At 35.7% G+C, this 12428-nt stretch overlaps 1 protein-coding gene across 9 annotated transcripts in view; it reads left to right on the top strand.

Annotated features, from left to right (window-relative positions):
* Positions 1–12428, top strand: part of Kmt5b (lysine methyltransferase 5B) — a 63794-nt gene that overhangs the window by 26136 nt on the left and 25230 nt on the right. For all 9 annotated transcript variants that reach the window (XM_023710489.1, XM_023710487.1, XM_023710490.1 and 6 more), the window contains 2 exons: positions 6478–6625; positions 9700–9768. In XM_023710489.1, the coding sequence (XP_023566257.1) occupies positions 6478–6625; positions 9700–9768 (217 nt within the window). The remainder of the gene's footprint in view (positions 1–6477; positions 6626–9699; positions 9769–12428) is intronic.

Raw genomic sequence — 12428 nt, forward strand, 5'->3', positions numbered from 1 at the left:
AGGCCCATTTCTCCATATTCCTCACATGTTGCAGACGACCATCAAAGCACTGTGAGCATTGACTTGAGAAGTAGAAAAACTCGCGAATACAGAACACAGATGCATCAAAGATTAATTGTATTTTGAATAAGCATGAACTTTAATATTGTAGGCTGTTTAGTCCAGTAAGATTTATGATAAAAAAAACAAAGGCTTCCTATGTTCCCATGTTGGAGCCGATGAGTCATGACTGGTGGCGCAGAAGGCGGCATATTGAGGAGCAAGTCAGACCAGTGTGCGGTTAGTCCTGGTTCCCCTCCTAAGTCACTGCTAAGCCTTCGTTTCTCCATCTGTACAATGGATATGATGGCATCATCGCCACAAAATGCTTATGAAGATTCACTGGGGTATTACATATGCAAGAAGTTAGTAGTCAGATACTTAGCAGAAGTTTGCCAAGGCTTTTCATTAACCACATTAATTTTCTGAAAAATGATTAGTATTCAGCCCTTTCAACCAGTTAGAATGCTGTCAATTTGTCTCCATTAGATTAGTTTTTTAGTCTAGAAGTCTTAGATGGATGAAATTTTTCAGTGACCCAGATTTCGAATGCAAAGAAAGAAATCTGGACCCAAAAGTATTCATCTGTGAAAAACTTGCAAATTGTTTTTGAAAACTAAGTCAGTGCTATCTTTATTGTAAACTGTTACAATATAATGTGAATCTACATACATATAGATATAGATATAGATATAGATATAGATATAGATATGAGTCTACCTCATTATTAAAATATTTTAAAGCAAAATCTCAAGTGTATTTTCCTTCTATGAGATGTTTCTAAGAACAGGATATTGTTCTAACAAATGCCAAAATAATTTCCTTGCTACATTTAAGAATGTAAAATTGCATAGATTGCCAATGCAACAAATTTTTGTCCCCAAAGTGACTTAAGTGATTAGCTGCATAGTGTCCTTCAGAGTGACAATCCAAATATAAACTGAGGAAAGAGATGATAAATACTCTTGATTTATGAAACTGGAAAAAATATTCACTTGTATAATACTCCTAACAATTTTATTACTGATTGTTCAACCATTAACATGTGTACTTTAAGTTTGAAAATATAATCATTTTTTTCATACCTTTGGTTAAAGTTTAAAAGTCTGTCATTACTGAAAATCTTTACAAAAGTGTGCCTCCATCAATATGTGGTCCATGTTTATTAATCGTATGTTAACTTGAATAAATTAGTTAGATGTACAAAAAAAAAAAAAAAATCTACCCACAAAGAAAATCTCAGTTCAGATAGCTTCATTGGTGAATTCTCCAAGATGTCTACCAGTTTGTAGAATTAATACTAATTTGCCACATATAGTTCCAAAAGACAGAAAAAAATACTTCTACCTATTATCCTGCTTTCAAAACTAGACATGACAAGGAAACTACAGACCAGTATCTCTTATGAACACAGATACAAAAGCCTTCAACGTAGTCCAACAGTGCATAAAAGAAATTCTGGGACTGGTGATATAGCTCAACAGCACAGCAACTGCCTGGCAAATGCAAAGTCCTGAGTTTGATTCACAGTACCAGAAAAAATTCTCTCATATGACCTAGAGAGATTTATTTGAGGCATGCAGGATAGATTAAACATCTGAAAATCAATTAGTTTAATAAGCCATATTAATAGAATGAGAGACAAAAACCAATCATATGGTTATCTCAGTAGATGCAAAAGAAGCATTTAACAAATCCAGTGTACTTTCAGGCCAGAAAATAATGAACTAGGAATAAAGGGGAATACCACTACTTGAAGAAGCATCTATTTAAAAAACCACAGTTATTAAATATGTGATGGTGAAGTACTGCTTTGTCTCAAGATTCAGGAACGAGACTATGATACCAATCACCGCTTTTCCTCAACATTTTACTAGAGGTTCTAACTAGAGCCATTATGCAAAAAAAAAGGACTACAAAGCATCTAAATTGGACAGGAAGAAAAGAAACAATTTCTGTTTTTCAGATAACATTACATATGTAGAAAACCCTGAGAAAATTAGATATGATGGCACATGCCTGTTAATCCTAGAACTAGGAATGTTGAGGCAGGAGGATCATAAGTTCAAGGCCAACCTGAGCTACATAGTGAGACTGTATCATAAAAACAGTAGAAGTGCAAGGTCCTGAGTGCAATCCCCAGCACTGCAAAAAAAAAAAAAAAAAAAAAAAAAATAGAACAGCAAGCTTGGAGGATGCAATATCAGTACACAAAATATCATCTGTATACACTTGAAATGAACAATCCAAAAATGAAATTAAAATCTCATTTACAATAGAATGTTAAAAGCCAAAAAGGATTGAGTTTACAGAAGTATGAACTTTGAAAGTTACAAACTATTATTGAAAAGTTGAATAAGACCTAAATAAATGGGAAAACATGTTCATTGACTAATAGCACATTTAATATTATTGATGTGGCAGTGCTCCTTTAATATAAATCTATAGATTCAACGCAGTTCTTATTAAAATGTTAGCTGGCTCCAAATGACAAGCTGATCCTAAAGTACTTATGGAAATTCAAATGACTCAGAAGAGTGGAAACATCTTGAGAAAGAATAAAGTTGGATGGGGCTGGTGAGATGGCTCAGTGGTCTAAAGCACCTATTTAGAACAAGCTTAGCAAAGCACAGAGACCGCGGTTCAATCCCCCAGCACCACATGCCAGCCAGCCCGCCCCCTGGTGGGCTGAGCTGGACACACACACACACACACACAAATAAATGTAAGAAAAAAAGAATAAAGTAGGAGAACTCACACTTGCCAGCTTAAAAACTAACTATTGGCTGGAGAGATGATAGTTCAGTGGTCTAACCCGCTGCCTGACAAACTCAAGGACCCAGGTTTGATCCCAATACCACATGTTATGCCTGAAACTGAGCGTGGTGGTGTATGCCTGTAATCTCAGTACTGTGGAGGCTGAGACAGGAGGATCACTATGAATCCAAGCTGCATAGCAAGACCCTGTACCAAATAAATACATAAAACACTAAAAATAAATAAAAACTGACTATAAAGTTGTAGTAAGACAATAAATGATCTGGCATAGACATGTAGATATATAGAATAGGAAATCTCACATTTTGGCAGATTTTTGACAGGACTACGAAGAGAATGCAGTGGAGAAACAAGTCTTTTTCAGCACATGGTGCTGGGAAAATATAGATATCCATACACAAAGAATGAAGTTGAACTCCCATCTCATGTAAAAAATAATGAATCAAAGACCCCAAAGAAAAGCAAAATTATAAAATTTCTAGGAAATCAAGCATAATTTTTCCTGACATTGGATTCAGTAATGGGTTTCTTAAAAATGACATCAAGTATATAAGTAACAAAAAACAAAATCAAAAAAAATTGATTAAAATTGCAAACTTTTTTTCAGGATGCACTGCTAGGATTATGAAAACAATCACAGAATGAGAGGAAATATTTTCAAATCATATATCTGATAAGGGACTGGTATCCACAATACAAAGAACTCTAAAGCCAACAGTGAAACACAAAATCCAGGTTTTTTTTGTTTTTTATGAGCAGAATATATTTATTGAGGGAAAGAAAGCTCCTGTCCAAGAGAGGGACTGGAGGGGGGCCCGAGTGGATAGTTCCCCCAAAATCCAGTTTTAAAATGGGCAAATGATCTGAATAGACAAACATAAGAAAAGATTTTGGTATCATTACTTACCGGGAAATTAAATCAAAGCTGCAAGGCGCTAATTTACAATCAATAGGATACTTTGAATCAAAAAGATAATAACATGGGGGGGTAGCTCTGTGGAATAAGTGCTTCCCTGGCAAGCACAAGGGCCTGAGTTCAATCCCCGGTTCTGCAAAAAAAAAAAAAAAAGGGAGATAATAACAGGTATTGATAAGGAGAACAGTGCTGGTGGGAACAACCACTTTTGAACAATTTGGCAGTTAGTTCCTCAGGAGTTAAACATACGGTTGCTACTTAATCCAGCATTTCCACTCCTAGGTAGAATTGAAAACAATGTACATGCAATAACTTTATGATTATTCACAGTAGTATGAGTTGTAATAACTAGATCTACCAACTGGCATGTAGATAAACAAAGTATGGTATATATCCATGCAGTGGATCATTATTTGATCATAATAAAGGATGAAGTACTAATGCATGGTGTACCCCGAATGAATTTTCAAAACATTGCTAAGTGAAAGAAGCCTTTCACAAAATGTCACACACTGTCTGATTACAACTATATGGAGTTTTCAGAATAAACAAAATCAGAGTCAGGAAGTAAGAGAGCTGGGAATGGTAGTGCATGCCTGTAATTCCAGCACTTGGGAGGCTGAGGCAGGAGGATCACTGAATCTGAGGCCAACTCAGATTACAGAGCAAGATGCTTGTCTCAAAAAAAAAAGTGAAGACAATGAAAAAGAAAGTAAATTAGTGGTTTCCATAGTTTGTGCAGAAGGAGGAATAGGTAGGGAAATATTAATAGATACAGAGTTTCTTTTTCAGGTGATGATTGTACAGCTCTTTCAAATATGGTTTTAAAAAAATCAAGTTATATACTTTAAATGGGTGAATTATATAGTAGATGAATTATATTTCAATGAAGCTTTTAAGAAAATTAATTTCAGAGCTGGGGTGGTGGTACATATTGATAATGCCAACATTCAGGAAGCTGAGGCAGGAAGATTATGAGTTTGAAGCGAACTGGGCTACCTAGTAAATTCAAGGCCAGCTTGGACTACATTTTTTGTTTGTTTTTTGGTGGAACTCAGGCCCTTGCACTTGCCAGGGAAGCGCTTATTCCACTGAGTCATCTCCCCGGCCCTGAACTACATATTTGTCTAAGCAAAAATAATCTTTTTGATAGTATACTTAAAGCTAATTTCATTGCAAAATCATGTATCTGCACTTGACAGAACCTTTGCACATGTTTATTTTGTTTTATGAAAGAGTAGATGAAAAGAAGGTAAAACCTATCCCTGTGTCTCTCATTCTTCGATATCTTGGTTTTGAGAGCCTTAAAATTATGCTGGTAGCTGGGCGTGATCTCGCATGCCTGTAATCCCAGCACTTGGGAGGCTGAAGCAGGAGTATTGCTGTGAGTTTGAGGCCAGCCTGTGCTACAAAGTAAGTTGAGGGCCAGTCTGAACTGCAGAGCAAGAGCCTGTCTCAAAAAAAAAAATTTTTTTTCTTTAAAAGTTATGCTGGTGCGCTATAAATTGTATATGCTAATTCCGTGAAAAGACTGTTGATGTATGCATCAAACTTAACAGTAGTGAATCTTAATCTCTATAAAGGTGAATTTTCTTTACAGTTGAACTCTTATTTCAGTTATATATTTCACTCCCTTTTTAAAATCTGTTTATTGAAAATTATTTAAAATAAAGAGAACTAAGGCTGGTGAGATAGCTCAGCAGACTTAACTACCTGCTTAGGCAGTCGCAGGTACCAGGGTTTGATCCCTGGCAACACTTGCGCGTGCATCCCTCCCTCTCACAGAGTCCAGGCGTGGTGGCACACACCTATGACCCCAGCACTAGGGATGCTTAAAACAGGAGGATCACTACAAGTCCAAGATGCATAGTGAGACCTATACCAAATACATAAATTAAAAAATAATGACAAACAAAACAACAGAACTGTCACTCTGCATTTTTCCCCTTCTTTTGCTGTTTAGCTCTGTGATCATAAGCAAGTTTTTTAACCTTTTGACTTAAGTTGCCTACAAAGTAGGGATAGTAATCACTCAGCTCCCCAAAATCAAGAAGCTGAATTCCCTAAAACTCTTTTTTGGTTCTTGAAATTCAGTTCTGGTACTTATTTCAGAAACTACCTTGAGTTCTTGTTTTCTTCTCATCCCATCCCTATGTGTAATGGCCCTGTATACTGTCTCATTAAAATAATGATATCCTGGGGCCCAGGGAGATAGCTCAGTAGAATAAGCGCTTGCCTGGCAAGTACAGGCTCCTGAGTTCAATCCCCAGTACCGCAAAAATAAATAAATAAATAAATAAATAAATAATGACATCCTGAGGCTGGGGATATAGCTCAGCGGCATAAGTACCTGCCTGGCAAACACCAGGTCCTGAGTTTGATCCCTGGCACTCCCCCCCACACACACACAAAATAATAATAACAACAACAACATCCTGCCATCCCGTTTCCTTGCTGTTCCTTGAAGGAGAGAATAAATGACTTGAATCAAAGAGTTTCCCAATTGTTCAGATCCATTCTTTGGAAACCTGATATTATCCCCTACCCAAAATACTCTCAATAATTGACTCAGTTTGTTGTAGTTTTCTTTTTTAAGCAAGGATGTTATTTTCTTAATTATTAAAACTAATGGGAATAAGCAATCTTAGTTTTTTATTATTAGCTTGAATGGGCAATGATTTTAAAGATCTTAAAATTAAGTATTTCATAGTTTGAATTACTTTTTTTTCTTTTGCTTTTCACAGGTAATGGTAATTCAGGATTTGAAGGACAGAGTCGTTATGTGCCATCTTCTGGAATGTCCGCCAAGGAACTGTGTGAAAATGATGACCTAGCAACCAGTTTGGTTCTTGATCCCTATTTAGGTTTTCAGACACACAAAATGAATACTAGGTAATTTTGTCTTTATACTGAATGAAACAGATTTAACAAAGCAGATAGCTAGCCAGGTATAATGATATACACCTGTAATCTCAGCACAGTGGGTAGCTAAGCTTAGGAGGATTAGAGGTTTCAACTGTGAAGTTTAGTAATTTAGGGCCCAGGGAGCTTTCTCATTAGATTAAGTGCTTGCCTGGAATTCCTGGTTCTTCAAAAAAAAAAATAATAATAATAATTTAGCAAAATCCTATCTCAGAAATAAAAAAGGGCTGAGAATGTAGCTCTGTGTAATTCCAGGTTCAGTCTGTAAGTATTTCAGCAGAAAGAAAACAAAATAGATGACTAATTTTTCTTTTGTTCAAAATTTTTAATGACATTAAAGGAAGGTTCTTTGCTACAGAAGGATTTTTTTTCCTATGAGCCGAAAGAAACAAAGCAAGCCTCTAAGAGTCTTGTCAATTTTAATTGTTTTACTTCAAAATATTTCTGTTTAAATGTTAAACTGGTGGAATAGCTTTAAATTTTGTTTTCAATACTGGTAATTATTTTAGTTAAAGTCTTATAGGCATCCTGTAAAACCTTGAAAGTGCATTTTTAATAACTTACAATAAGGTCATTTTTAATAATTTTATTATAGACTTTTACCTCTTTTAAATAATTGCCACTAAACATAGGAAATGTTGGCTTCACATATGATCTTTGTAATGCAATTAATTATTACAAGTTAAAAGAAAATTTAAAGACATTTAGTATGCAGAAAGTACATTTATTCAGTATCATTTGCTGTATATATAAAATATGATTGCATTCATCTTAATCTCTCTTTTATATTTAAGGTCTCAAATAACTTTTTTAAATATTACCTCTCAGAAAAGATACCTAAATCATTTTGTAATTGTTTCTGCCACCAAACAGGAAATCATAGGTTTGCAACTTTTTCTTTTTGCTTTTGAAAAAAAGGTTTTGAGTTGAATAGGGAGCATGCCAGCCGAGACTTACAGTAGAAAGCCAATCTAGGCTGGGGTTAGGGATTAAGGTTAGGGTTCCTTCTTGTCCCATCATACTCACTGGCAATTTGTACTCTAGTGCCTATCACAAGTCAGGAAGAGAATTGTAGGTGAATGGACAATGACAGAAAGGTATGAATTGGTGACGACAGGTGACTGGAAGAAAAATCTTGTGTTCCTTTTTACTCTAATTTTTCCCTCATTTAATGAAAACAATGTAAATTATGGTTACTTATCAATTATATTGTAAGTTGAGAAAGGAGTGGTTCAGGTATTCTTGTGTAATTTCGTGTCATCATATATCTTTACTCAGTAAAATAAAGTGAAACAGTGGAATAGAGGTGAAATTATCTAAATCGTTTCCTGTGAGCAGGCTATTCTCTAGAAAATTAGTAAGATTGATTCTGTTATGTCCAATTAAGATCTAATTTACATTATTACTTAAGTTCATTTCCCCGTTTTTCCCCTAAATGTAAGAGACCAGTGCTCATTGTCTACCTTCTAAACCTAGAAGACCCTGATAAAATTTTAGCTAAGTGCAGTGGCACATGCCTGTAATCCCAGCAGGATAATTTTAAAATTAAGCCCAATGTATGCAGTTCAGCTACTTAGCATGACTCTCTCAGAAATGTTTTCAAGAAGGAGTGGGGAGATAGAGCTATAGCTCAGTGCAGAAGGCCTATATTCAATCTCTAGTAAAGAATTTTAGAGGGGTTGTGGGGATAGCTCAGCGACAAGCGCCTGCCTGGCAAGCGCAAGATCTGGAGTTTGATCCCTGGAACCACATGCCATTCAGGCCTTGGCCATGGGTGTGGTGGCACATGCCTGTAATCCCAGTTCTTAGGGAAGCTGAAGCAGGAGGATTACGGCAAGTCTGAACTGTATAGTGAGTACGAACTGTGTAGCGAGACCCTATATCAAAAAAAAATAAAAAAGAATTTCATACGAAAAATTAGTAGTTGACTTTTGTCAGTTGTGCAACAGATTCTTTTTAGCAAGAGAAGAATTGTTGGTAATGCCTCTTTTTTTTTTTTTTTTTTTTTTTTTAAATACCTCTGTTTTTAAAGGAAGTTGGGGCCCCCTTTGGTTTTCTTTTTTTTTTTTTTTTTTTTTTTTTTTTTTTTGGCAGAACCGAGGATTGAACTCAGGCAATTGCACTTGCCAGGGAAGTGCTTATTCCACTGAGCTATCTCCCCAGCCCTCTTGTATTTCTGTTTAAAAGACTTAAATCTTTTGGAGAAATCCTTCTCTTCTCACTCTTCCTACAATTTATATATTGAGAAAGAATAAATGCCTTTTATAAAAGTGTTCCTGGGCCAAAGATATAGCTCAGCAGCATAAGCACCTGCCTGGCAAGTACAAGGTCCTGAGTTTGATCCCCAGTACCACAAAAAAATCCACATAAAAATGTTTCCTACAGCATATGCCACACTATATTGTTTGTATTTGGTAGCTTGAGTTTGAATATTTCATATTACAAATTAAATTAGTAATGTTGTACTCCTATTATGTAAAACTTTGAATTGTAATATGTATTGTCATAATTATTTATTTATGCAAGGTGTATGTATACGTCTGTGTATATGCATGTATTAATATGTGTACAGAAACAAAATGGGGTGGAAAAATAGCTTAGCAGCATAAGTACCTGCCTGACAAGCACTAGGTCCTGAGTTTGATCCCTGGTACCACCAAAAAAAAAAAAAATATATTGAAAAGACAAAGAAGGATGTTTTCAGTAATGCCTCCTTGTTTAGGCAATATGACCCTGAGACTTGATATAACCTACATTCATGGGACAACTGAAGCAGGCAATAAGCTGAGAAGATAATGTTATAGAGCAAGTGTCATTTCAGGATACTTTTTTTTTAATTAACAACCTGACATTGTTATCCTTCTGAACCTATGTGTGGCTTCATGAAGTTCTTAAGTATCAGCATTTTTAAGAGTTTTCTTACAATGAATATTATGAGTGTTTAGAAATATAAATCATACAATTATGAGTGTTTAGAAACATAAATTTACAACATAAATCATACAAGTAGGTTTTTATTGTTATTTGTTTTTGCTTTTGTATAGCGCCTTTCCTTCGAGGAGCTCAAGGCATTTTTCAAAATCTGACAGTTTTCCTCACAACAACCCTGTAAGGTAGGTAGAATGTGTTACAAACAGTATAAAATACCAGCTAACCTATTCTAGCCTGTGTAATCTGTGTAATGTTTTCTGATATAAATTTGAGGTGTAAGCAGAAATGTGAGTCGTAAAAAAACTTTTTAAATAGTTTGGTCTTAGTTATACTTAAAGACAAAACTTGTACTTCATGACAGGGTTCGGGCCAGGGAGATGGCTCAGTAGAATAAGCGCTTGCCTGGCAAGCACAGGGTCTTGAGTTCAATCCCCGGTTCTGAAAAAAGAAAAAAAAAAGGGGGGGGGGGTAATTTTAAAAGACGCAGTGGATTAGCCAAGCACCGATTGCAAGGTTCAGGCGGGTCTGGCTTTGGTTCTTGTTTATTTTCAGGTCAAGAAGGAGCAAAGAGCTCTGGTTCTCTGCCTTCTGTACAAAACCCAGTTTGCAGCAAAACATTCAGAGGAGGAACTGTGTTCACTACTTCCTTATGGTTTTCATATTTTATATCTTAAATATTTGAGCAATCTTTCTCTCCTGTCTTCCTTTTTTTGTTTCTTTTTTCCCCTGCCTATTCCAGTCAACTCTTGATCATACATACTAATGAAGGGTACAGTAGTCAGTTAATAGCAATCTACAACTTTTCTTCATTGCCACAGTGGTCTCTTCGGTTTGGCGACAGAAAAGCCAAATAGCAAGAAAACCTAGGAAGTCAGTCTCTGGAGAGAGACAGAAACAAGTGTGTGGGAATGTGAATTCACATTTTTTTCCTGCCCCTTTTAGTAAAAACTGATTGTAAATTACGTGTTTTTTATTTCTTATACCAGTTGTTAATCAGAGGCATAGGAAGAGAAAAAATGTTGGCTTATTTTAAAATCACAGATCTTTTGTTAATAGGGGGCAGGGTAGAGCATATTGTTTTGAAAATGCCAAAACCCTTTTCTCTTGCCACCTAAACTACCACCTCAGTACTATATGTTTAAACATCTAGAACCTTAGATCCCAAGTGCCACATATTCAAGTGGTTGCACATTTCTTGATCCCAGTTACTCAGAAGTCTGAGGAGAGGGATCATAAGCTCAGAGGCAGCTAAACAACTTAGCAAGACCCTATCTCTGATTGATTGATTGATTGATTGATTGATTGATTGATTGATTTTAATGGAAGGGCTAGAAGATATAGCATGGTGCAAAATCCTGGGTTCAATCCCCAGTTTAAAAAAAAAAAAAATTCATCCTTTTCACTGTCACTATATAAGCCAGAGCTGTTTATCACTGGGCTTAGTATTGGTGCTCTAAGCATGAAGTGACACAAGAGGGCTCTCCTAAGACAGGCAGTAGAGCTCAGAGCAAAAGCCTGAGTAAAAAGTCCCACCTATTCCATACATTATCGCCAAGTCTTTTGCCAAGTAATTAGCCTTGTTGGGCCATATTTTACATATTTGTGAAATGAATAGAATTGTTTCAGATAATTTATAAATGTTTAAGTACACAGTATAAGGATAGCTTTATGCAACTTATATGGGAGATAGGATAATTATGTTGAGAGGAGAGAATATTTTTCTGTTTAATACTAAAAGATTATTTTCTTCTGAGATCCTCAGTGGCTTTTGCTCGGACCCTACTAGCTAGCTATGGTGGTCTTACATTACTAAAATCATTTTTATTTCTCATAGTATTTTTTATGAGATTTGATGTCTACTGCTACCTCAGTGATTTTTATACGTGGCTTGCAGGATAATTGAAAACAAGAGTTTTTTGCTTGTTTGTGCCCATAACCATTTTCTTCCTTCTTCTCACTATCAATTCCATGCCTATACCAGCCAGCTGCATTTTGGGAACCAAAAATAAATAAATAAATAAATTGTCATGAAATAGAGGTTCTTATTAGTGAGTAGCAGGAGATAGTTTCATGAGTTCAGTTTATGTTTGGGCCAATACAAATCAGAAAGTGGAAACAAGCTCAGAAGTGAGGCAAAATTTTACTAGTTATTATTTTTTGTTATTTTGTTATTTTATACTAAAATAATATGGAAGTTATTCAGCATCATGAGCTAAGGATACCTGAGAAAGAAATAGAAAGAAATGTGTTTCAAAAAGCATGAATACACATAAAGTATTAAAAAATCCAAGATTCATTCCAAATCAGTAGCTAATTTTTCTGAAATACTCTTAAGACCCTTTAAGTGAGTTTAGCCTTGACTCACTTTATTATATGTTAAGACATATAATTTTAGATTGGGAGTTGTTGGTTTTTTTTTTTTTTTTTTTTTTAATGTATTTAGTACAGAGTCTACAGGGTCTCACTACACAGAACTCGTAGTGATCCTCCTGTTTTCAGCCTCCTGAATGCTAAGATTAGAGATGCATGCCACCATGCCCAGTGTCAGGCCATCTCAGTGTGCATGGTCACTCCGGGGATCAAACCAGTCCCTGTGTCTGCCTAAGCAGGTGCTTTAATCCACTGAGCTATCTGGCTGGCCCTTGTTGTGGGGTTTTTTTGTTTAGCTTGATTTGGTTTTATCCTGTGCTGGAAATTACATCCTGGGCCTCCACACATGCTTTGCAAGTGCTTTACCACTGTACTGTGTCCCCAGCCCCATGTAATTGTTTTTATTTATTATTTATTTTTTTATTTTTTTGGCGGAACTGGGGATTGAAATGTAACTGTTTTTAAATAGTGT

The sequence above is a fragment of the Octodon degus genome, unplaced genomic scaffold (assembly GCF_000260255.1).
Source record: "Octodon degus isolate 3935 unplaced genomic scaffold, OctDeg1.0 scaffold00018, whole genome shotgun sequence".
Lineage (NCBI taxonomy): Eukaryota > Metazoa > Chordata > Mammalia > Rodentia > Octodontidae > Octodon > Octodon degus.